The 27363-nt window shown below is 41.2% G+C and overlaps 1 protein-coding gene and 1 long non-coding RNA gene across 4 annotated transcripts in view; one reads left to right on the top strand and one right to left on the bottom strand.

Annotated features, from left to right (window-relative positions):
- UBE2E3 (ubiquitin conjugating enzyme E2 E3) overlaps positions 1-27363 on the bottom strand; it is a 57720-nt gene that overhangs the window by 25591 nt on the left and 4766 nt on the right. Inside the window, exons 4-5 of one of the 3 annotated variants that reach the window (XM_080400317.1) lie at positions 4554-4578; positions 4110-4373 (exon numbers count right to left, since the gene is read on the bottom strand). The exons of 1 other annotated variant lie outside the window; for it this stretch is intronic. In XM_080400317.1, the coding sequence (XP_080256443.1) occupies positions 4218-4373; positions 4554-4578 (181 nt within the window). In that variant the 3' untranslated portion in view covers positions 4110-4217. Of the gene's footprint in view, positions 1-4109; positions 4374-4553; positions 4579-27363 lie in introns of those variants that run through there. One more of the 3 variants, XR_013930172.1, reaches the window with a different exon arrangement.
- On the top strand, positions 8723-27182 carry LOC308068898. The gene is made up of 2 exons (XR_013930183.1): positions 8723-22456; positions 22493-27182. It is a non-coding gene; the product is annotated as an uncharacterized lncRNA (long non-coding RNA).

The raw sequence follows: 27363 nt of genomic DNA on the forward strand, positions 1-27363 counted from the left end.
TGGTTTATAATTTCTTTGGATTTAATATCTGTTTTACAGAAATAAACATATCTTTTCTGTTATCACAAGCTATAAAGCAGTTCAAGAGCCCTGAAATGATCTTTTCATTAGTTTGAGATGCTTAAGCATCTCAGTACTGAAACGTCCCATATAAGCCTTATGAGACGGGAAGAATATAAATCCTGCTCTCCCATTCCCTTAATGAGAATGCCTAGTAAAAATGTAAACTAATTCTCTTGGCTGCCGCTATCCTGTCTACTGAATGAAATCTTCCTTTTCACCCTCGTATATTTCTATAACTTTAAAGCTACAATATCAATATGGCTGTTTGAGATTACTCATCAAATGCCACAAGCTGGCACTAGTTTCTTAACTTCCCTCATTTATTATTATTATTTTTCCTTGTCTGAGACCAGACAGCATCACCTGCCCTGTTAGCAAATCCATCCTCTTCAAGTCAATACTGCAATAGCCTCACTGAAGTCCATCCTCTGTCAACAAAGCAATCACAAACCCCTCAGCTTGCAGCATTTCCTTGTTGAAGGTATACTTTACTATATTTGAATTATCTGTTTGATTATAAACATTTATGTGCTTTTAAACTCAAATACATATGAAATATGCTTAAACTGTGCTTTCCTTTCTATCTCTGTAAATGCCTCCTTGTCCTCCTAATTCAAACAAATACAGACGGTGCTTCTGCATTTGTCACTGTTGCTGGCTGGTGGATACTTCCATCTCCTGTTCTACTTACACAGAGTTCCTCGCTCAGGTCTTTCCCTGCAGCCCCAGGGTCTTTCCAGGGAAGTGAGGTTTTAACAGCCTGACTGTCCAGCAGCAAAAGGAAGAGAGTGGAGATTTCAGCTTATTTTCATGCCTGACCTAGAAGCCAGACATGAATGCCAGCAGTAAGTACCTCTGGACAATTCAAAAAAACTATAAAAGAAAAAATAATCCTGAAGCCTCAAGCTAAAAGTTACAAGAGAGATTATAAGGGTTATAAGAGAGATCCCAGAAACCCTGGGATGATGCAGAGAAGCAAGTTGTCTGGAGAACGGGTCAGGGAATGCGTTGAAGCATGGGCTATTCTCCGACGCGGCCAGCAACCACTACTAACCCCAGAGCCGAGCCACGCCGCCCGCACCAGTCTGCTTGTATCACTGCCCAGCCAAAAGCAGGATCACAAGACGTGTTTCAAAGCAAAGAGATACCATGGGGGAAGCTGCCAGAAAGAACATCTAGCTGACAAGACTGTTGGAGAGGTGGGCTGCCTTCCACCATATAAAGCTGGAAGCAAAGGCATGCTCATTTAGTCCTGATCAGCCATCAAAAAAGCTGTGAAGCCTACTGCTATACGGGGGTGTTTCTCCAACCTTACTCCTGAAAGCGCTCATCTTGCCAGGGACCAAAGAGGGAGAAGGCTGCAAATCTGTATTAGACTGCTGCTCTTGTAGTGTGGTTAGCAATGTGAAAAGAAGCACTTGGGACCCAGCTAGGCCAAGGTACGCCCAGGGGGCACAGCTGGACAAAACTAGTCTTTTAGGTGTGGTTCTCCACACTTGCTGGGTGCCCTCTCTCCTTCTGCCCCAGGTTTGCCATATCACAGCTTTGGAATGGACTGGCAGGCACCCAAACTTGTTGCTGGCTCTCCCAGGTAAACGCTCACTGCCAAGGATATATACTTTCCCTGGAAACAGCAATCCTCCCCCTCCCTGTCTGACATCCAACAGGGTGAGAGAGTGTCTCCGCGGTCAGAGAGCAGGCTTCCAGGTGGAGAAGGTGCTCAGGAGAAGAGCAGCCCTGAACATCACGAGAAAGCAGGAACTGAACACCTGCAATCCTTTGTGCATCTGTACAACAGGAATTAGACCACGCAGGAGACAGCAGCCTTCAGCTCATTTGTTTATTACAAGGTACCTAATGCATAATGAGGCAGGGGGCCTTGCCCTTCAAAGTCCCTCTTCTTTCAGCCTATGCTTTAACCTTTTGATAAAAAACAGACAGAAGAAAGGAACCAAGTGTGTTTAGTACATGTAATATAAGCAGGTCTAGTGGCATGCTGATACTTCCCAGTCTCCAAGGAAAGGATAACAGCTGTCTTGCTGCTTCAACCTCCTGCTCCTGAGTCGATTCACGCAATGTCTGAAAAAATAAAGCTATGCCACAGTGCCTCTGAGCTGGGGGACAGGCAGAGGACAGCCTCTCATGCAAGCCTCATTATGCAGCCCTACACACAAAACTTCCCACATCAACCACTCTGTCCCCGCACAAATCATGAGTATTTCCTCACAGCAAGCTCCAGTCAAATCTTCTGTTTCTTCTAATGCTTTGTTTTTATGAAAAAAAAAAAAATCTTTTTACTTCAGTATTGCCATTTTCCTGGAGCACTAGAATACAAGGCAAGGGCATAGCTTCTCCTGAGAGACACTCTGCCAGCCTTCCCTCCCCAGCTTGTTCCACTTGTCTTCTCCATACAAGTGCAGGACGTGGAGGGGGCCTCTCTCATGGGCACCGGCCGTCTTGGCTCGGTTGTGTTGGTCTCTGGTATATTCATACAGCTCCTCGCAGGATCCAGTGATGTTTCCATACCAAGCAGGCAGCCGTTGAGATAAAGTCAGGCCAGCTGGTCTTCCCCTACAGTATTGATCCCTCTGTGAAGCTCTGCCTTTTGGCAGTCTCTGTGGTGTGTGTTGTCAGGCCTGGCAGCTCACCTGCACTTCTTGCCCCTCACCATCTTCCCAGTGGCACGGGAAGGGGCTCACTGCTGCCTCAGCCCCGCTCTGTGTTTCCTAATGCTGGCAGCCACGCACCCCAGTTCACACAGAGAGAGCAGCTCCCAGAGGAGACAGAAAATCTCTGGCAGCAGCCCACTGCCTGCAAGCTTGGTCTATAGTTTTTAAATACACACACGACTCCATGTAAGAGCTGACTGACCCCACAGTGCCCCTCACCAGAGGCCTGCCCGCACAAGGGCTGAGGCCTTTCTGAGCTCCCAGCTTTCAGGAGCTAACATGACTCTCTTCCATGTTCACAGAACAGACCCAACAAATGTCATCCAAGCTATTTTGCTCTGAAACAACAGAAGTGGGATGAAATCACCTGCAATCTCATAAAGGTGTGTTTCAGACCCTGAGGGCAAGCTGAAGGTTTTTTTAATTGTAACTGATTCAAAGCAAACAGAGAAATTCATATGCCTGGCACTGAGGTAAGACATCAGATCTGCTTTAGATGATCTCCTGCAATGCTGACATTACACTGGGCTGCTCAGCTTTGTGCAGAGGAAGACAGCTTCTGCAGTGATGGTAGCCACATGTAACACATCCTCAAAACCTGCTGCTCCTCACAACTGCTAAAAGCTATATTTTCTTCCATTTGGCATTTTTCCCACCCTTCTGGAAACACCATGATTAAACAGTTGGGTTATTTTGGCTTTGTTTCCCCCACCCCCCAAAAAAAGGTTGTGACTTAAAACACAAAGTTTTTTTCTTAAAATGACTACTTAATCTCAATTTTAGCAATCACAAGTGCTAGAGGAATAGCGGTGCTCAGCACCCAGGCCAGGCATCTCAGCCACAGACAGGCAGACAGACACACAAAGCACTGGCAGCTGGGCAGCCACCTCCAGACACTGCCCATTCCTGCCTGGTGTCTGGAAAGGGACCAATCTTCTGGGGTGAAGCACCCTAAGGCTCATTTCCCATCATCATGGATATGCAGACATTGCCTATTCAAACAGGAGCTGCCAAGGAAGGGAGTTAACTGAGGAGGATCTGCAGCAGCAGTTGCTAGGGTTTGTAAACCGTCCTTGTCACAGAAGACGACAGATCAGAAAGACACTGTGACCCCAGATCTGACTTTTTATTCTACCACCCACCCAGACTGCAGCCCAAAGCCTTTGCAGGGTACTGCTCCCCTCTATTTGGGTCACTGCCCATTTATGTGCACTGCAAATGAATTCAACAGCTGCAGACCAGGAAGGCTTACACTGGCATTTCTGGCATATGTGCAAAGTGCATCCAGATCATGCTTTCTTCACCATCGTCAAGGACCACAGGAATTGCCTGCATCATGTGGAAATGTATTTAATTAACTTCTCCCAAGGACCAGGATCCTCTGTAAGCGCAACCTCCCTATATGGGGTAGCAGCCTGAGCTCTATTTCCTAATTATGTCTGACCTGGAGGTCATCAAGGCAAGCCATCCAACCCTCTTTTTCATTCAGGCAGGAGAACCATTAGTTACAGTGGGTCGACTCTTCAGAGCAAAAACTGTCCTTCCAAACATGTTTGTGTTAAGAACAGCGAAACAGGATCCCCTGGCAAGCATCCCCCCAAAAAAATCCAAACATGGAGGTATTTGCAGTGTTGAAGAGGCCTGTACAAACAGACAGTACAAATGAATAAGAGCCATGTTACCTTTCAACCCTCTTACTTACTGGGTAGTGCTAGGGGTTGCCCACCCTTCTCCCACATGTGAGCCCAGAGACACTCCTGCTCTGAGCATTACACCCTTCAGCACTTACTGATGACAAAAGAAGGTGCAGTTTACACTTACTTTTACAGCTCCATTAAAAGGTGACCTGCAAACAAAAAAAAAATCAAGCACATTTAGTATTATGTGCTGAATGCCCCCAAATAAACAGGATTAGATGAGCATTCAGCCCTCATGTAAAAATTAGGTGAAAAACTTGCACTGAATGTGTACTTTGATTTTAAGCTCATGAAACAAGTCCTTCCTAATAGCAATATAGTGAGCAGTTCTTGACAACTACTGGCTTCATATTTCTGCCCCCCACTGCTTGCAGACAGCATACTGGGATGGAGTTGTGGCAGAAATATTACTCCTTTGAATGGCGTATTTCTGAAACTGCCACAAGAAAGCTGGCAAAGGCGAGGGGACAGCAGGCAGGCCCCACTTCTCCCGCTATGTCTCTCCTCACCCTGCTTGGGCACCAAAGGCTATGCTTTCCAAATGCATTGACCTGACATGGGGCTAAGCCCCTTTCAGAGCCACTGGTGGATCAGACATCTTTGAAGACAAGGTTTTGAGATCTGTTTAAAAAATCATCAGTGCATTGCACAACTACAGGTAAAGCTTTCTTCTGAGACACTGAATGCAATAGCTATTTCTGACTCATGATCACCACACTACTTTCCCCTCTTTCCTTCTGCATCTGGCCCCACTTAACCAACTCCCTGCCCTTGGACCCAACTCAGGAAAGTGTTTGTGCAAGTGCTTTAAACCCACCGACTTCAACGGCAGATAAGCATATGCTTCAGTACTTTACTGACTGGGCTGTTTAAAAGAATGCAGACCTCTCCCACCAGTGCTCTTCTGTACCAAATTTTGTACCTTTGTTATCAATTACACTGTGATGAAAAATTAGCCCATAGGTGATTTGATTACTTCATCGTTATTTCCATTCATTCTGACTTCCAAACATATAGACGTGTAAAAGAAGGTTAAGGGTTTTTCTGTCACGGTGTCCTTCTACCGCTTCCCTGGCACAGAAGTGGAGGCTGCTGGTTGTGCTGCGGTTCTCAAAGAGCCTTGCTCTCTGCCCCGCCCCCCGCCACCCCTCCCAGTTCTTATTTGCCATTTCTCTAAACTGAGGCTTCATAAAAAAAATACATTAATCTACAGACATACACTGCAGTGGTGTTCAGAAAGCTGGTCAAAGAAGAGTCTAGCACCTAGTTTCAAATCTCTTAAGTAAACAGTAGTTTTGGTGACCTACTGTCATCAAAATGCATTCCAGTACATGCCTACTGTTTGTTGGTTTCTTTAATTTGGCTTTTTTATTTCTCAATCTTTTGTGAAATCTGATATTACTTTATAGGTGTCCAAGCTCTTAATATAAATAAGCAACGTTATCCTAAAAACTCTACTGTAAAAACTTTAAAAATACTGTTTTGTAAGGACAAGTGTTAGAGCAACCAGAGGTGTACACACTCTACACTTAAATGTAGAATTTTGGGCAAATTGATTGACAGTAACAAGAACCATTATTTGAATTAAGAAACCAAACAAATGAGTTATACCAATTCCTGCCAACAAGAAGTCTTTAGCTTTTAGTAGACTGACAAAAAACATGTGCAATGGGTTAAGAAAGAATTTTAAAATAACTATAATTTTAGGCAGAGAGATCTTTTAATTTAAAAGTGCTGATGAACCAAGAAAACGGAGTAGGTTATGCCAGATTCACACTTATATTTTAGAAGGTGCAGATGATGGAGTTGTACTGAAAGCACTGAACAAAACCTGCTTGAGTTCATCATTTCTCCTTACCATCCTCCCTGAATAAAACCACCTACCTGATTGTCTTTCTCCTTTCAGCTAAATAACTGCTGACATGAAAGGCAGGTTTCCTCTTGCTTTGCCTGGGAAAAAGCAAGCCAGAGAACAGGATGCAGGCACGGTCATGCCCCACGTGCAGGCACAGTGGTGTCATGCCAGTGTTACAGCCAGGAGCATGACTGACCACTAACAAAACAGAGGAAACCAGCCAGAATAAAAATGCATGGTGTCTAAACCACAAAATAAACAAACAGAGTAAAACACCCAAACAACACTTTTGTTGATTTCACTTTGCCTGTAATAACAGTGGACATCATACTTTACAACTATATGCCATCCCAGGAGCTTTCCATAAAGTAATACTGGCATGGCTTTTGGTTGTCCTGTGTCTGATCCAGCATCCTCTGAGCAGCCCTTCCACTAACATTTCAGCATACAATTAAAAGAGGCTAATTGTGTATAGAGAGAACCATGCATGAAACAGCAGTATGGGGTCTGGCTGAGCTTCAGTCCCTCAGCAAGTGACTTCAAGAAGTTTTCAAGCAAGCTAAGGAAGAGAGCGGAACCACAGGAGAAACTACAGCAGATAGCTTGTCTAAGAGCTATATGTGCAGAAATAATACTTAAATGAGATTCCCTCTCTTGAACAATTAGAGGCATGATTCAAAAGGGGGAAAAAAAAGACATCTATAGTGAAAGATTTAAATATTTTTTAATTAGTCTATCGATTTACATCAATTTCAGCTATTTTCAAACTAACAACTGTTAGACTACTAGGCAACGCCATCTAGTGATGCTAGTTGAAAAAAATCATGTTCCACCCTTTCTTAAAAAGGTTCACTTCGTCAAAATTCTTGTTAGTGGAACTACAGTTTCAAGAGGTGCAAAATTTTCAGTACCTATGAGCATTTTCAAACCTATAGCATTAATTTAGCAAAAAGGTCTGAACCATTTTACTTATCCAGAAGTAATTTACAGAACTGACAACACAGAAAGCAAGCTGGGTTAATCACATCAGAATTTAAACATGCACAACATGTAGTCTTGAAATGGTACGGAGATACAGTGCAAAGCCCAGTAAATTACCTTCCAGGTTTGGGAATGGCTACAGATAGTATTTGTATGATAAAATAATATACCTAATTTTCTGAAGATTTTGTGTGTAAAATACCTGCTTGAAAAATTTTACCCCAGCCTTACAATCTCAAGGGAAAACAAATGCTGTGCAGGCTTAAATTCTCTTCTTTAAGAGGTGGAACCACTCACTCAGTCATCTGCTGGTGATAGCTGCTAGCTGTAATTAGCTTCTGGTGGAAATTGCCAGCAGACACAACCAGAAGTTTAAATCAATTGGCTCTGCTTCCTCCTTACAAGAAAATTGGCGTTTCAGGGCTGCATTCCAGCATGATGGATCTAAGAAACCAAAGCCAATTTGACAAGAAAGGGAAGTGTCCCTTTTCATGGCCTGCTTTAACCCTGAACACGCTGCATGTTCCTGGAAAGGATGTCTCATTCTTTCTTTTTTTTGAATCCCCAAAGAAAGTAACTACAAATATACGACAACTGTTCCACCGAAACAAGCCAGTGTACAGCCCCAATTATTTTCACTTCAGAGCTGTGAAGATGGGAGAGGGAGGGATAAGATGCAAAAAGACAGAAACTGAGAAGAAATGCAGTACACATGAAACAGGACTTGCAAGAGGAAGCAGAGCCCGGTGCCTGGAAAGCCAAGCAAAACCCTCAAGCACCAGTACTGCAGCTGGCTCATGCTCACTCCAAAGGCCACGGGCTCACAGTAGTGCTGCATTATCACTGCACCATATTGCACTTTTCAATAGTACCACAGCAACAGTGGCATAGGTACCTGCGCTCACCCTGCTCTGCCACGCACCCCGTTTCCCCCCAGTTTTCTGCTTTTGACCCAATATTTGATTATTTCAATGTTCAGGGCTTCATCAGCCTGCAGCAGCGTACAGGCTGCACACTGGTGACCTGTCCTGATCTTATCCTCCTTCATATAAACTTTGTCAAGCAGATACTGAATGTTCAGTCATGATGAGTAAGTGGCATCATTGGTTTGCCGGTGCTGGCCTTCATATAAAGCTTACTGGGATTTAACTTTCTTGTATCTAACTCCCAGGGCTACCTGAAGACCTCAAATTGTAAAGACACCCTTCACTTCAAGGCCACCATTAATTTGCGATTAACATGTCTAACACATAAACAATTGTTTTCAACGAGATGGTATCTATAGCTGGGTTTTGTAACTACTCTTCAGAAATACCAACTTAACAAATCACGTAAACATCTATATCAGGGTCTGCCTGAAGTCTCCATGTCAACAGCACACATACACACCTGCCTTATCAAACTAAGCAGCACCTACTCAGTAAGGACTTCTGTCAAGCTGCCTTTCATTTTATTTCTATACTTCAAAATTTGGTCAATGTTGTCTTCAGAGTCACCAGAAAGTAATGTGATTTGAGATCTAGAAGAAATTCAAATACAAAATGTACTAAATACAGCACTTACAAGAAAGCTTAATGGAACAGGGAAGAGTTTAATCAAGCAGAAACTCAAGTATGGCAATGCAGCCTTTTTTGACACAAGATAGACTGGTCACATTGTAAACTACTGGAACTGAGTAGATCCTGCTACAACAAAGTGATGCTAGCAACTATTTTGATGCTTTTCCTGAAAAGACATGCAGTGACAGCACAGCAGAACTGCCACAACCACTCACCCTCCAGCTGCTCCATATATGTGTGACTCTCTCCTAAATATCTTTTAATACTTACTTTGTAACCCTACTTAGACAGTTCAGTTTCTGAAAAAGATGTATGGGGGTTATCCTCTAGCAGATTGACCAGAAAAAACACACATGCACACCCTTGAGTATATTACTCAAACATAATACTACACTTTTCAGAAAGCAAGTTTAAGAGCATGCTAAGAATTTTATTTAATTTCAAAAAAAGCCCATTTTAATATCAAACCTCTTCCAGCACACTAGGTGGCTTTAGCTAGACAGGATCTTTTCCCCTCGAATTAAGAAGAAAAAATCCTGTAGATCAAATCCTGCCTACAGGCTATCTTTTTCTTTCCTTTTTTTAAAAGCCAACACTTACTACTTAATTACAAATCTAGTGTTTTCCAGAAAAAATGTGATCTTTCTTAAGCTCTCTTCTGCTCTGCATTCCTCTGACCTAAAATCGCAAAGCTGTTTCCCAAGACTTTTATCATGTCTTTCTTGTTAAACAGTTATTAAACAAGCAATAGAACAAATCCTGATTTCTTCTTTAAGCAGTGGAAAAGCAAAGTTTCTGCCAAAAAATCTACATAGCCAAGAATGTTAGCTAACGTACATTCAATGCTTTCAACATTAGTTTAGTTAGTTTGTACCAGATAGGAATCTCACCCAGGAGCTGAAACTCTCTAAGACATGCTCTTCAGAGAAAGTGAGCAAGAGATTAATAGCTGCACAAAGAGAAGCAAGGAAAACTGGATTCCGGTGGAGAGCTTAGGCCTCCAACATCCCGGTTCCACCCTTTGTGGCTCCATCCCCCAGGCCGTGTGGGGCTGTAGGACACAAATCAGTAGCTCGGCTCTGCCATGACTAACATGAGCCTTAAGTCTTTTCTGAAGGAAAGCAGGCGGCTGCCAAACCAAAGGTGCTGCGTACAGCACCTGTATGACTCTGCCTCTCTATGACAGCATTTTCTCAAAACACAACGTCATCTTCACCCAATGTATCTGAGCAGAAATATGGCCCATAGGCTTTGCTACTCCCGTTGAGATCTCAGCTGGGTTTCTGTATGCTTGCTCTTCTCTAAAGGGCAGAACAGAGAATATTTGACTTTAAAAATGCCTTGGAAAACTACACATGAAAAATTACATGAAAAGTATACAGCTTTAATTACATCTCTCAAGGGGACAAAACAGCTTTTTTTGCATCCCCATCTTGTCTTTTCTCTGCCCTGGAAATTCATGATATGATCGGAGGTACAAATGTTCGTATTTGTAGGGGAAAAAATGACCTACATTACATCCTCAGCAGATCATGTAAATAACAGGATGTAAAGTCTCACAGAATTAGTTTACATTTGAAACATTTTCAAAATATTGTTTTAGCTGGGTATAATAGACCACCATAAGATGTGACACACAGCAAACACAGGGCTGCAATTAAACAGCTGGCAAACAGCCAGGAAGAGATAAAGGCCCAGGCTGTCACTTGCTAGACAATATATATGGCTATTTTGGCAGCCAAAATCAAATGTGATAATTGAGCCATGACACATTAAAAAGGCACACAATTTCCAAGGAAAGAGTTCCTGAGCACTAAACAGGAAGCATCTATAGTGTGCTTACAGCGAACCAAGATTTAGGAGTAATAATGAGATCAGACTGATTACAATTCAGTGGTGCAAAGCCAACCTTGTTTAATGCACTGCACCACTCTACACAGTTAAATACAACCAGACGTGTGAAGCCCACAAAGGCTGTCAGTATTAGAAACAATGGGAATCTGCAGAGTGTGAGGCACTGTCTGAAATTTTTTCTCTGCGTATTTTTTATATTAATAAGGATTATATAGAGTAGCCTTCTTATCTCCACAAATTACAGTCCACTTGATTTGACTTGCAACACCAGGAGAAGCCCCAGCCTATATAATTCAATTTTAAAATAAGAATGTGTAGTAATACATGAAGGGTAAATAACTCTTCAGAATCACACTTTTTCTGTAAAGAAAAATGACAGTTTTAAGACACGAAGAACCACAACACTGACAGCAATAGCTGTTTGGAAGACAAAGTCCAGGAGCTTTTCTAGTGTTTCACTGCACATTACACTGCACACTACACCTAAGGACACAACAAACAAACAAATGTACCAAATGAAGACACGGTTTTAAGTTAACACCCAACAGCTATATAAAGCCTCCCATAAATGCACTCCATCAGATTAACATGCTGACATCAATTGCATTTCCTCCTCGAGTAAAGGACTTGAAAGCCTATACATTGTCAGCCCTCAGTCCAGTCATTCACTAACCTCCCACAAAGTGTAGGTACTTCATGATCTAAAATTATGCTTATATAAAAGAGAAGCTAAATTTAGGCTCTGTAATAGGAAAAATCCCTATGAAGAGTTTACTTCCTAATCTTATTCTAAACTTAACCACATTAAAGACGTATTCAAATAAAGAAATTGCATGCGTACCTTCCCTAACCAAAAGTTGCGGTGTATCAAGAAGAATCCACTTTTAGGCCCACTAGCACCACTGATACCAAGAAGAGTTACACAACTCTTCATAATGTCAATACCAATGAACCAGAACTGAGTCCAGCAGTATCAGCAAAACTTTTGGAAATTATACCTGCACTGAGCATCAGAGAAAAAGGGGAAAACACATTAAGAATGGGTCCCTTCCATTTAGCCTAATTTCTTATCTCAAATAAAAATACCAAGGTGCTCTAAAACATGCAGATTTCTCCAAAAGAAACTCCTTACCCACCTCAAACTCAAATGCCCAACACACACTTCATATCTAACAACCAGAGCAAACTGGGCCAAAACAAAGAATCAGCATCAATACTAGACTTAATACTAAAACCAGTACAACTGTAATAATTACATAATCTACTTTTATAAAATTATCTGTAATAGCTGTGATAGTAACTTCATTAAGTGTCAGTAAAGGAAATGAAAAAGCTTAAAGATGAGGTCAGAACATGCACTTTTGGCTGCTTCCTCAGAAGACGCATCACATTTGTTACTTCTGTCTGAGGAACTCCTGAGGGTAGCTGTTATGCAGCCCCAAAGAGAAAAATGAAATCGTGATATGAATTTTTCTGACCCCCAAATTAAAAGGGGCATAAGGGGGCAATAGCAAGAATAAATTAGTTGATCTTCATCTGAAAATGTTATACTACTGCATGTATAAATGGCATATTGTAGTAGTGAAATATACTAAAAGAAGCATAGTCATCTTTTTTTTTTTTTTTTTGGTCCTCAATACAGCAGGAGACACACAGGCATATTATTCCATAGGCTCTGCCAAGTGATGTTTAGTGGCAGCTGAAACTGGACCAATTCACACTCCTTTCAGAAAAACATTTAAAACCACAAACACATGTTTTCCTGAAAAAGGTGAGAAAGGTATAGTGTGCTTTTTCTGACTCAGGGCCACAAAGCAGAAAGGCAGTAATTAAGAAGGTAGAAACATAAGAGGAATGAAGAGAAGTAAGACCCAGAAAATTATCATAGCTCATACACTTGCCCCTTGCCCCAATATCCTATGAAATCTCAGTAAAAAGAGAATTTTTGTGTGGATTTTGTATTCTGGCCTGATTGAACAGCCAGTTATGAAAAGAGCTCTCATGGAATTAGATGTCACCCAAGGAGTAAAATTTCATAGAGATTAAGGGAAAGTATGATGGAAAACTGTTTTAGGACAAGAAACAAATATAAATGAGTAGCTTTGCAGTATGAGAACATTCAAGGACTGTGAGAAAAACTGTGCCACACAGAAAATACTGAATAACACAGATGAGGAGGAATACTACAAGTAGATCGTTTATTTACACCTACCAGGGAATCAGGGAGTGTTTCCTGCTATGACTACGTTAACTCCATTCAACCTTTGGCCACTAGTAATCAGCTGTAATTGCAAAAGAAACTTTGTCTGAAAATACAAGGAATTATAAGTAAAAGTTTTTGATCTTCACCTGAATAGAGTGGTAGCTGTAAAAAGGTTTGTCCCAGTATGGTGCAGAGCCCTAATCCTCCCCACCAAGTAGAATAGCCTGGAGTAGATAATCACATTCTCTGCAAAGTAAATCCTCTCTTTATTTATAGTCTGGCACAGTTTCCCAATGTTTACATTTATTCAACAAGCCAAAAAATTACTCAGACTTATTTTTTCTTTATATTTCACATTTAGAAGAACAGCAAAGCTCTGAGCACCTGGGCCATAATTAAATCCATAATTCATCCAGCAGCATGAAGACTAATACACAAATAAATTAACTCCACCTGCCAGAAGAATTAATAATACCGGGAACAACTTATTGCAGATACCAAAAATGAGAACAGAAAGGTTTAACAGTAAAGCTTCTGTCTTTCAAACCTCACTTAGGAAGAACTTTTTCCCCAAATTCCTATTCCAGTGGCGATCCAGACTCCAACACTAAAGCTTCAGAGGCCAGAAAAAAAAAATTAGAGAAACTACTGACAGACTGAGAGGCACAGTACCCATTAGCACAGCCACAAGCAGAGCGTGGCTGCACCATTAGCATGCTGAGCCAACACTCTCCCTCATCAGAAGGAAGAGGTGCCCTTGGCTGGCGCCAAACTGCTGGCTTGGGAGCAGAGCTGGGGAACCCCAGAAACACATTCGCTCCTAACAGAGGCTTCAGCCTCTTGGGACCACAAGCAGCTGGTGCAATTTCAAACAGCATCCAAGATACTGCAGTTCATGCACCCATCCGACCAAGGTGCATTTCTCTGTCCTGTTCTGCACAGAGGTCAGATAAAAGCCAGGGCCTGGCTTGCACCTAGCTTAGAGACTGTACTTACACACTCCAGCAGTGCCAGGATGACTCACGGTGCTTTGCGCTCCGCCAGCTGACTTTGTATCAAACAGAGATGTTGCATATGGAAAGCACAAGCAGTTGCAGCACAGCATCTCACAGACACTTCTCGTCATTAGCGATGAATGCTCGACATCTGCTGCAAAACTAACCAGAACTGACCCCTCCGTTCTGCGATCAGCAACACACTTCAGAAAAAGATCAACAGAATTACTTTCAGAAATAACATTCAGTGTACTGCATGGACTGCTCACTACACAATTTAGTATTGCTTTTTTTTTTCCTCCTTCAGGCTTCAAAAGTTGAAGACGCTTCAGAAGTTAACAAACCTGAAATGCTTCTGGGTATAAATAGATTTGGACTAAGACCTGGGGCAATATGGTGTCTTGTAACTACCTGTTCTTCACGTACTTTCAAGCAGCAGAAAAGCAGAGCGATATTTCTATTGGTGCAGCAGTGTTTTTCAACCACCACTCTGAGCTTCCCAAAACTGGCTGCTGTCACATTGGTGGATGTCATCTTGATGGTAAAGCTGCCCAGCCTGGATGGAGGATTTTAGAGGGGAGGTATCCTGCTTATCTCAGGTGTAGCAAGAGGTATGCTCATTGTCACTCCTGTCTCCTTACTCCAATGTTTAAAAACAAAAAGAGAGTGCAAGCACAGCTGAATCTGACAATCCAGATAAGAGGATTTATTTACATTTACTCTTCAAAGGTCAGAATTTGAATACAGGAGTAAAGAAAAATTATGCACACCAAATTTGCATTTGTCAGAAAAAAAAGCAGAGAGTTACCAAAACCTCTTACAGTCCTGCCTGAATGAAAAGTAGGCAGTAGCCATTTATAGCACAAATATCAAGCATGGCCTGCTCCTCAGCTAACAACACAAAGCAGCACACAGAGCAATTCAGAGGTGATGCAAATGGCCTGACTAGCATCCAGCAGGAAGAGGAGTCATATTCACTCACTGAATTGCCAAATCCTGTACTTCAGCAGCCTGCTGAAGGCTCAGGTACCTATTAGAGGGGACGACCTACTAGCACACAGCCCTACCACCCTGCTAGAACTCAGGCAATTTCAGTCAGCAGTACCATACCAGGGAGCTCAACAATGTGATATGCCCACATCCATGCAAAAAGAAATCTAGAAAGCTGGGTCCCAAGTTCAAAGATTTATTTTTCCAGTGTTACATACACCCTAGGTGTTTGTGAGGACAGATTAATTTTGGCTTATGATTTCTAGGCTTGCAAAGCTTTGTCTGCCTCAGACTACAGGACTTCCCCCTGTGCTTAAATGGGATAAGGACCCCAGGAATTTGAAATTTTCTAATAAAATTTCAGTGTAAGAGTTACAATGTCAGCATGTAACTATTTCAGTAGTGACTACCTAACAGAAGCAGTCAGCAAACATGTGTGACCCACTCCACAACCCGCTGCCTACCTCAATCTTTCACACACTCCAACTTTTTTCATCAAGTGCCAATCTAGATACGAGCATACAGGATACAAAATTCATGTTGTTTCATGCAAAGCAGAAGGTGCCACTGTGCAGATTTAACAAAAAAATTAAAATTCTGCATCGGCTTCTCCAGCATTTGAGTTAGGCTGGAGCGCAGCGACAGACCTGACCTCAGAGACTGGGACACGGCTGGTGCAGGGCACAGTACCCATGTGCTCCGCAGGGTTTCTCCGCACCTACCACCTGCTTGCACCAAAGCACTGAGCCAGAAAACCTCTGCAACCCAACCCAAACAAGAGATAGTTTGTGGCAACTACTAATTCCCCTTAGGAAAGGGATAGAAGAGATAAAACGAAACTTCAAATAGAATCTGAAAACACCCTATAACTGTATTAACAAGCCAAAGTAATGTGATTTCTCAGTGCCTGAAGGGATAGAAGGCTAAAGGTGCGAAAGGTTAGCTAAAGCAGAAGAAACCTTTTCCATCTCTCCATTCAATAACTGCCTAATGGAAAGTGCTTAAACTAGCAACCCTTTTAACTGTTAAAAAAGAAAAACAACCTTCGGGTTTTTTCCCCCCTCAACATTTAAATACCTTTTTAAAGAATCTACTACTGAAAACAGCTTTACCTATTTGGTAACTAAAGCTTCAGTGCTATAAACTCATGGTTCCACAGGAAAAGCTCAAATCATCTCCCAGGTGCTTCTATACTTTGGCATCAACTTGCAGAACCAGCTCCTCCTTTTCACCTCCATTAAAACACTAGAGAACAGTAAGGATCACCATCACACAATGCCAGGCCAAATTAAGTTTATCAGAACTTCAGCAAATAATTATTTCTAGCTTTATTTAGACTTTGTATGTAAAGCACAGAAAAACCACACAAAAGACAAACAAGTGCAATGCACAGGAAGTAACAATTCCCAGTTCCTTCTGCCCAGATCAGAATTGTCGAAGTCTAACTGAAGGCATATTCTTACAGAGCTTGCTTTCTTTACAGAATGAAAATAAAGTGATAACAAAGCATTTATCTGATTAGTACAGCTCGCATCTCTCTATATATCCTCCCTCTCTGACCCACCTCCACTAATTTCTAGTAAGGTGCTTGTCATGGTATGGGAACTTTGCCCAGAATGCCCTTTATATCTAGGAGAACCACACAGCACTCAGCCTACAGTAGTTGTTTTAGTATGGACAACTGCTACTGTTAGCTTGCTTTGTAACTGATAAGAAATTATTTTGTTTCTTCTATTCCTAACACAAAAAAACCCAAACAGGCTTAAGGAAAAACAAAGACTTAAAATAATGCTACTCTGTGGTAACACCATGAAAAATAAATAGACAACCAAAACACTTGAAAGAATACTTTCACTGTATTTGTTCTCAGAGAATCTAGAAAGTAATTGATTTCTCCATGTATTGATCTGTGTAAGATTTGGTACTCTATTTTATCAAACCAATCACTGCTCTCTTACTGCTCTGTTTTGGTGATGTCCCTTTTACTATAGCAAATTGTTTCTTCTTTAAAAAAATATGTTATGGTGTGTTTGCTCTGGTATAAGTATACCAGCTGTAATTCTGGCTTCCAGTTAAAAAAAAAAAAAAAAAAGAGGTAAACCAAACTCAAAAAAACAGGTAGCCAGGTTACTACTGCAACTCTTCACACTACCCTAGCAATCCCAGCACTCTGAAGGAAAAGGAACATGAAGGTAGGCACTACCTGGTGGTATAGAATTTGTATGGGTATCATACAAAATACCTGCTCCAGACAAGCAAACACTTTTGTAGCCATAAGACTGTGCTTCAAATAGTTTATCATGTAAAGATCACCCTTTCAGATTTGATTACTGTTTAATTATGCTTGCAGAATTTTAGGTTGTATAGTATTTCCACCTTTTGCATAAGAAGTTTTTTTAATCACTCAGACTATGCTTAATATGCAGTAGGTTGTGCTGTGTAACATAGATCAGTTGAATTTGCTTCCATGGGAGTACGGTGTTTGTTACAGCGTTCATTGCAAGTGATTTTAGTCTCTTAAGACCTCTCTTTGCTTTGCTTTATAGGCTAGAAATTAAACCAAATCTCTCCCCCCACCCCCCCACCCCCCAGATGCTGAAGTCCAAAACAGAACACAAAACTAGGCTTTGGTATAATGGGTTTGGTTCACTGGGCCCTTAATGTGTCTCTAGAGGGAGGTGTCATTAAATTTGTAATGTCCCATTAAAGCTGTAATGTCCATCTGCAGCTTCTACCATTGATATTAATGAAGTAGGTATAGATATGCCCTAGGTATCCATGAACAAGTTAGGATGAGCACCAATGTATGATTATAACACAGAGCTCAATGTCAACTAACCATCCCTGCACCACATCCTCCGGCCTGGCTGAGGTCTCTGATGTTGAGATACCAGGGGGAAGGACAAAAGCGAGTTAAAAGTATGAGCATACTCCAGGCAGTAACTGCACAATAGACAAGTGCTTTGTTTGTTAGAAAAGGTGCCTGTGTGCGGGAGGAATCTGGCTGTCCATTGTCTGCTACAATAGCTGCAGCTTCACAGCAAGAATTGCCATCAGCTGAACATATCTCCTATTGCATAGCTATTAATCTATTGTAATGCTTCCCCGACCCAAACTCACTCTGCTCAACGCATTTAGACTCTGAATGCTTTACTTAAATTGCAAACAAAAATAACTTTCTGCTGCTAACCTTTCCTTACCAAAATGAAAACACCAATGTTTCTCTTTGCAATGTGTTTTCCGTTCATCCCACGGAATCTGACCTGCTGATGCTCTCTAATGATTTAATCTGTCTTCAATGTTTCGGTGACTTCCACATCTGGGCTTCAGAATGAAGTGATAACCTAAGTTCAAACCTAAACTGCTTCACTGCAGCTTCAAGTTCAAGAAACTGCCCTGGCATGATGAGAACTCCCAGCTTTCTGCAGCACCTGTACTGTTAACACCCTCACAGGGTGGCTTGCGTGCTGGGCATAGCTACCTTTGCTGAGGCTATGCTAATCAAGGCCCACAAGTCAGGCTGGCTTCACACTGAACAAGTACCTTAATTTGCTTACAGATTTCCAGCCCTGCCACTGAAGCTACAAGAAGACTTTCTGGCAAGGGAGGAACCCACCTCAAAGACAATGGTGTTGTGAACCCCTGCAGTTGGCCTTTAGCTTTGCCGTCTGTTCTTTGCCTTCGTTGGCCACCTCCCCAGTGCCTGCACCCTTCTGCATGCCTCAGAGAGGAACTACTGAAGTTTATAGCAGCATTAACTCATCAGCTGGAAACCTGCCAGGCTACTTATATTTTCACTACAATCTTCTGAGCCCTGACTCCAGAGGGTGCTTAGAGATAGGATCCATGGTCAGAAGCAGCATGCTATACAACTCTTTTCTGATGTGCTTGGACCCATTTGGGGTGTTGCATACACAGATGCATTAGGGCCTGCGTATCTACTGCAAACTGCCTCTATGAAGCAGGGAAAAAATGTCCCTTGCTTTTGTTTATCTCAGTGTTGCCAGTACTTACACTTACCTTGTAACAAAAGCAGAGCACAGAGCACATGAAGATCTACTGCACAATCAGTGCTATTAGTTTCTCACAAAGGTGATATACCTCTGGAGAATTGATGACATGTGCCTAGCTTATTTCTAGTTAGCAGAAAGTGACAACTTTGTGCAAGGAAGGTAGGATTGGACCTTACATGAAAACAAAGCCAAAAAGTGGGGGTGGGGGTTAATAAGAAAAACCACTAGACATTTGCTTTTTTAAATTGACAACAGGACAAAACCTGTGTGTTTCCAGTGGCTCTTTTAATAATTGCTGTTACTGTTGTTGCTTGAAATCATAGAACCTATGTATTTTCCAGGATGATTATACTACAAGATCCTGATAAAACACAGGTTTTAAATGAGAGGGAAATCACTTCCTGATGAGCTTTCTTTTAACACTGTCATTTAAATCCGGTATCACATACAGCTTGGTCAAACTGGTCCTCAAGGGGTCACTTAATCCATTTCCTGCTTAAAGATAGAATCAACTGTTATCTAAACTATTCCTGTCAGTCATTTGTCTAAACTTTGTTCTTAAAAACTGATGATGCAAATCCACCACCTCCTTAGCATACTGTCTTTATAGCCAGGTACTCCTCAGGTCTAAATTAGGTCTTCATTATGGTAATTTAAGTTGCTTTCCATAACCACCAGACAGGACTAGCAACAATTGCCTTATTTCCTTTGCAGCAACTTTCTTCTATATCCAAGGATGATTCTTTCCTTCTTTCTTTCTTTCTTTCCTTCCTCTAATCTGTATTCTTTCTAGCTAGCCTGTGTCACTTGCAGTGTTGTGCCTAAAACTGGCTAAGGTAGTCCAGTTGGCCTTCACTAGTGCTGAACCGAATGGGATGACTTTATATACCACATCTCCAACACTTTTTTTTTTCTTTCTTTTTTTAAATGCATCCTCCTGTTGTGACTGTTGTTCTATTTATTTCTCTTGCTGTGGCCCTGTACCATTGATTCCTGGAAAGCACATGATCCTTAGAGCGGTTACACCTTTTCTGAAGAACTGCTCCTCATCCAGTCTGTTTTTCCCCAGGGATTTGTGCAGCTGATTATCCCTACTGAAGTGCTGTGCCTTGCAGTTCTCATTATTAAATTACGTGCTATTTTTAAGGTCACTTCCTATATTTGCCCACATCACTTTGCATTCCAGTCCTGTCCTCCAATGTGCCTACAACCCCTTCCTGCCCGCTGTTACAAGCAAATGCAGTACTTATATGCTCTAGTCCAGTATCCACATCAACAATAAAAACATCAATTACTAATGACAGCAGGATGGTCCTCTGCAGACCCTCTCTACAAACTCTTCTAACTGGAAAATGACCCATGGGTAACTACAGGTCACTGTGCTGTTTCATCAAGTCAGTCTCTCCCCTCATTTGTTTCTGAACAGTAGTTTCAACTTTGTCAACCGAATCTGTATCTGAGTTCCTAAAAGATCTGGCCAGTCTGTTTTACAGTAAGTGCTATAAAATTAACAACTGTTTCAGCCACAGTTCTGAACTAGGTAACAGTATAGAACACTTTCTGCACAGGGAAAATTAATCCAAATCAATGCAAGCAGGCTAGGAACTCATTTATTACTAGCAGCTACTGGCTCAAAGTAAGGCATCAATTTAAAGTTACAGCATAGTTCCTGGCTAGCTTAATAGTATGCATGCTCCCATCCCTGGTGGCAGCTGGATGTCCTTGCTCCTGCCTACTTAGCCCTGAATTCAGAAAACATGCTCAAGGTACTTTTCATAATGTCTGTATTATCTGTTCCAAAATGTTCCACATCTATGCAAACCCTAGTTACACCAGCTCCAGGAAATCTCCACACATCAGTTTTATATGAAGCAGTCAACTCATTTTAAATGAGGGGTTTAATGTAGTTTACTTGATTCTCTTATATTTGCACTTTGTTAATTTGAATTAAAATTAAGTGTCCCAAGTCTGTAAAAGTAAAGATCAAATCAGAGTAACTAATACACACAGACAAATCAGTCTGATGGGGAAGCATCCAGTCTGCTAGGACCTTGCCATACAAACTGTTTATCACAAACGAAATATGACAGGATGGCAGTGGTGAGCAATGCACAGTTTAAGTGCAAAAAGAAATACATATATATATATATATACATACATGGCATACTTTAATCAGTTTTATCACAGAGCCTGAAGGGCCTTTGTGCAGTTATACAAACGGGTATTTCAAAAGCAGATTTGTCCTTAAGTCTAAGGACACATTACTTTGCGGTTTTGACAAATTTCTGCACAACAATGCTTAACGAATTGTTTTAAAAACTGGTCCAGCTTGGGCTCTTCCATTTTTTCCAGCTAAAACTAAGACATAATGAGGGTCTGTTCTCTTATACCAGTAACAGTGAAAAGTGTTTGAACTATTTCTACAACTCTAGGGTAGATGGACAGCCATGAATTTTTTTTTTTTTTTTTCATTTGGACTGTAACGCTAATGAAAACTGGTGAAAGATTTATATGACCTTTTGAATAACACACAGACATTTAAAAGCATATACAACAGCATCATGGACACTGCTTACACAAGTGCCTAATCTGCAAATCTGTAGGTATGACAACTTACTCCTGTGAGTAGATACATTGATTTGTGTTGCATAACCTTGTCTTAATTATGCCACTGAGATTACTTGCATGAGAAATTCACTGTGTGGGGGCTGGTAAAAACCTTTGGTTTACAGCTTGCAAGAGGTCGATACTAACACAGGGTAAAAAACCCCCAAACTTGAGGCATTTTGAGTTAGTGGATCTGTCATCTAGTCTCAACTGAAAGTAATTTAAGTATTCTCACAATTCGAAACATTCAGGAATTACACAATCTTCCACTGTTGCATTTTTTAAATAAAAGCATGTTAAATAACATTGCACTCTAGCTCTACTTAACACTTAAATGTTTTACTGAAATGCCTTTCTAAATTTGCTTCATCCCTACTCCTTAAGCGGTTCCACTGACTACTGGCAAGTAAGGTAAAAGTGATACATACATAGAGATGGCAGAATCAGGCTGCTACTACAAATGGACAGAAATACAAAATCACCCGACTTCTGATTGCTGTGCTAAATTGTACAACTCCTTCCTACTCTGACCTAGACTATACTCTTCTTGTAAAAAAGAGGGAGAGAAGAAAAAGAATGGAAGAAAACACTTAGCAGAAATAATTCTAGATAAATCAAGGTTATCACTAGATAAACATATCTTTAAATCACTGCGAGCCACTGATTTATGTTCAGTAACTAACAATCAAGAAATTGCTTTTGAAGGAACCACAGGACTGTGTTCAGAGTTGGACAATACCAAAACACAGTATTTCAATATTCACTTGAGAGCTACATCAAACATGTTGTTACAGGAGCTGTGAGAACCCTTTTCATTGTATTTTTGTAACTGCAAACTTCTGTATAGGGAAGGAAGCATTAGAAATAATCGTGTGAGTTTGTTCTCAGAACGATTCTGCAAACTTCAGCTTTCTTTTCATTTATTGCACTTGATGATGAGAAAGTACTGGGCAGGGAGAGGCAATAAGAGGTATAATCCCACTATCAGAAGATACAGCAATAAGAGGTATAATCCCACTATCAGAAGATACAATATCAATTAGAGTTTGGGTGATGTTTTTTAAATTTTGCTCATTCAGCTTCAGCACAGGCATTTTTGCACATACTCCTAATACACGGTCTCTTACATACCTTAATCAATTTCTCCTTCTATAGGGAACCATTTAGTGTTCACAGTTGGGGTTTTCACTGCATAGGTGAAAAAAAGTAAAACTGATATCTTTTTTTTCTCAATATTTAGCAATAGCAAGATGTTTGCCCAATAAGAAATTAACAGAATAAACACATAACTGGGGGACTGCCACTGATCTGAAAAGTCAGCAGCTTGACTGGAAAAAAGAATAAGTACAGGTGAATACTTAGGCACGCGTTTGTGCTCCTGTATAGGGGCCTAGTATTTGACTGCATTCAGAATATTCCTCCTCCCACTGATTTCAAAAAAGCAACAGAACTAACGCCTGGCTTTGACAAAGGAGAGATGGAAACTTACTACATTTGAGAGACAAAGGAATGGATTGACTTATTCATATCCTGGTGTGTCTGACAAAATGCTTTGTGTGAACAATGCCTACTCTGAAGGGAGGGAGGAAAAATCCAGCAGAGTTCGTTTGAATCACCTATTTAAAACGTTTAAGCAAACTTGGATCATTTTTTTTTTAATTCTTCCCCTCCCCCTCCCCACCCTCCCCTCCTTCCTGGGGAGCACTATGGAGTAATCCCGTGAATCTGCTTCACTTACTGACTGGAGTAGTCACCTCCATGGCAGAACGGGAGCAAACCACAGCTGTGCAGTAACATCTTCAACAGGCACAACTGTTTGCAGAGTAAACATTTGCCTATAACCTTACTGTAGTCAGAGTATGTTAACAAAAGGAAGGCTTCTACCAGCTTAGCTGCAGGACCTTGCTCACTAACACAAGGCTGTGTAGCTCAAATCAAGTGCTATCCCTGCACGTGGAAGAGCCTGCACCACCAGCACAATTGTTCATTGCTCCTCATTGTTTCAGACAGCTCAACTGAAAGAGCTTAAATTGCTGGTTTGAAGAATACCTTCACGATACTCCTTTAAATACATAGTGCATTTCTTCCCCACTGATGGGGTAATAACCACAGTGAGACAGTTACAAACATCTGGATTCATGGGTCCATAGCTAAACCAGTAACAGCATTCGTCTGCCAGGGTTTTGCAGGCATTTTTTTTGTGTCAAACTCCAGGCCGTAGGGTTGGGTTGGCAATACTCTGCAGCGCAGAATTAGCCCAAGATGTGGCAGTAATGAAAGGGACAAATGTAGTCCTTAGGAAGCAGAAGAATCCTGTATTAAAACAAAACCCCTACATGTCTTGCTCCCATTGTGCTCCGTACACATAGTACACATAGTTCGGAGTGTTGTTTTAAAATAAGTAATTATCAACCTACTTGCAAGCCTAGGAGAGGCTGCAAACAGCAAAATCATCAACCGCTACCTTTTGTAGTATTGCTCAGTAAATCACACTAGTATTTATTAGCATACAAGGCCTGAAAATAAATAATAATCGAGTTAGTAATCCCTATTAAGAAAAATCTTTCAACAGACCCTATCAGGTCAGGCACTCAGCAGCTAGAGGATGAGACAGAGCAGGGAGCCTTTGGTAAGAATTCCCATTTCTCAGCAGCTACAACTGAGGAAAGCTGTCTCTCTGACCAGTGCGCTAAGGCACGTGTTTTGTCTGGCCTTTATTCCTTTTTTTTTTTTTTTTTTTTTCTTTTTACCCACTTGCTTTCAGATGTCTGATCTGATCTTTAATCTAACAAACAGAAGAGATTAAAGCCAACTGACAGAACAGACTATAAAATGCTTGAATTCTTCCACTTGCATCGGAAAGATGCACGATCTTACCTCTTTTTAAACAACATGAATGAAGCTCTGAGTGGATACACTGATTTTGGCGTTTGCTTTCATTTCCTACAAAGTGTATACCAAACTGGATTTGCTGTAAAATGGGTTGTAAACTATAAACGAAGCTGGCATGGGTGTTACTAAATTTATTTAGTACTGGGTTGAATGTCAAAAACTTTCTCATGAACAATGATTACTTTTGGAATGGAAATGAGGAGGAGTGGGGAAAGAAGACTGGGAATACACATTTTTTGCTATTGTGGAGCAGCAGGGCAGCAGGAACAGCTAAAGGAAGCTGCTCTAAATCACGGTTCCCCTGGGAATGGCCTCATTTGTGCCAGCCCTGAAATCCAGGAAGAACAATGAGCATCGGAGCCGGCTGTGCCCTGCTGCACCTGAGCTGCAGCCTCCAAGTTGGGCAGCTCAGAACAGCAGCCTCAGATAAAACCTTAACTACAGAGCAATGACCTCTAGTCTGAAGTTTTATGCCATGAACTGAAAACAGTTATTCCAGATACGTCAAACCTATTTAAGAGCATCAATGTGGCCCAGATTTATCAAGCATTACATGCAAGATCTTTGCTGCATTTTCCTGAGAATGTGTAGCGGTGGGGTTTGGCATCCTTCCATACCTTCAAGTATGTATAAGTGCTTGGCCATGGTTTGAAATTGAGCTGCCTAGGAGCAATAGGGCCAAGACCTTTTTAGCTTTGCTTTATGCTATTAAAAGCACAAAAGAAATTAAATACAGCACACTGCACCAAGTAGCACAGCTTTGAGTTAAGGCAGCAAAAGCAAGAAAAACCAGGATCAGATACCTGTGTCCTCAGTTTACCTATTTGTCCTAGAGCTAGAGTTCATGTTGGACAGTAACTGACTCATTTTCTCCTGTCCAGCAGAAGAGGTGTCAGTTACTGTCCAACATGAGGAGAAAGCAGTACTTAGTTTCCCACCAACACCTTCAGTGGCTTAAGACCAAATCTAATTTTATTGTTTTCGATGTTCTGTCTTTCTTAGAAATCACACTGAAATCACAGGAATTTAGATTATTACTGTATGTTAAAGCATAAAGTTATCAACACAAAGATACCAAGTTTTATACTTGGTACTGCACAGTTTGTATTCACTGCCCACAAACATAACGTGATGCATGACAACATGATTTTTCTAACAGTCCATTGTCCAATTAAAGAAATCAATCTCTACTGTTGAGACAAGCAAGCAAAAACCTGCTATTCAGACATTTTTACTGTGCCTGTCATTCAGCTATCCCAGTGCCTAAAATAGAAGTTAATGTTCAGCCCAGGCCTGCTCAGCACACCCAGGAATGGGACTTTCTTGGGGCTCTGGCACTTTTTATAAAACAGATGTTACAGCAATAGATGTGACTGTGGGAAATTTAACTGCTGAGGAAACCTACACCTCTTTTGCATGAGAATCACAGTGCAACCAGTTGATGTCATTTTAAAGTGGTTAAATCAGCCTCAGCTCTCTCTGGTGGAGCAACTCCACATGCAGTTACACTGGCATGTGAGATGTGGCAGCAGTCTAACACAATATGGGAGAGTTCAATGTACTCTTCGGTATTAGTACTGTGTCCTCTTAAAGTAACATATAATGTTTTATATGTGCCATTATGATATTTTAAAAATTGCTAAAGTTTAATCACTTATGTAACTGAGTAACCAGAAGCACCATCAACCTGCAAGAGCATCAGTTGGCAGCTCTATTCTTGCGAAGCCTGCAACATGTGGACTGCAAATGGTAAGGGTGTGCTCTAGAACTGGAGAAGAAACAACTCTTCGTGAAGAATCTCTTTAGGAGAACTTACAACACAAGGTTTTTTGTTTTTAAAGCACATATGAATATGCCAAGTTATACAGGCTTTTAAATGCTGTGGAGTTCTTTTTTTTACAAATCCTTTCTCTTTTACAAGAAATGTAACAAGTAGCGTTCCGCCGCTTGTTGCATGATGAACAATGAAGAGGTAGGTGTCACATGCCTGCTGTGTCAACCTATTGCTTAATCTGCATGACTACACCTAAGAAAGTGTGTCACAAACTTCAACTGCTCTGCACTTAACACACAGCTGCATTTACCTCCTGATACCAGAAAGGCTCCTTCTAACAAGTCAGTTCCAATGTACCGATAATCCTTCGGGCACTGAAACTGTGTTCAAACTGCTCATCATGAAAACCCAGAATTTCTGTTACAGAAGGCAATATCTCTTGTAAATATTTTTCATTTTGCAAAAGGTAAAAATGCATTCATTGTACAGTTGCTACTGAGTAAAAGGGTTAAATTCCTCTTAAAAAAATACTTATAGGAACAGAAGCACTGACTTCCTCACTGGCAAAAAAATAATCTTTCCCCCTATCCTCTGTAGGAGAGAAACTTGAATAATTGTAGACACACTGGGGGGTTTTCATCATTCTCAACAGTATTTCTGGGCATTTGGTAGTACCAGCTCCACTGCAGGACAAACTCTCTGCAATACTCTCACGCCAATGACAGGAACATGCTTTCCCAGGGCACTAAGTATCAGAGGTATTGCAGGGTGTGAGGAGGGAAGCTTCTCTCTAAAAGCCAAACTGCAACTTGCTGTACCAGAAACTGCTACAATTTAGCAACTGTAAGACAAAGTGCCACTGTTTATTTCATTTAAATACTTTCTGTCCTACCATGCCCTCTCTGAGGGTCCAAGTATAAAGTGCATAACCAACACAGAAATAAATCCCAGTAATTTATTAGAAGTTTTAAAAACAGTTATTTAAAAACAAACAAGCAAACAAAAAAAACCCAAACCCACCCTTCCCACCCCTCCTCCCCAAACCCAATTGACATTTGCTCTCTGGACAGAGCTTGCCTCTCGTGAAGAGGGAGAGCCACTGACCCTGCATGCAAATACATCAGACTAGCATAGGCAATCTACAGAACAGTCCTCAGGGTAATAAGACACCTTTACCACAAATTCAGTAAAATACAGCTCTGCTTAGCCCC

This window comes from Falco punctatus (genome assembly GCF_963210335.1).
Source record: "Falco punctatus genome assembly, chromosome: 8".
Lineage (NCBI taxonomy): Eukaryota > Metazoa > Chordata > Aves > Falconiformes > Falconidae > Falco > Falco punctatus.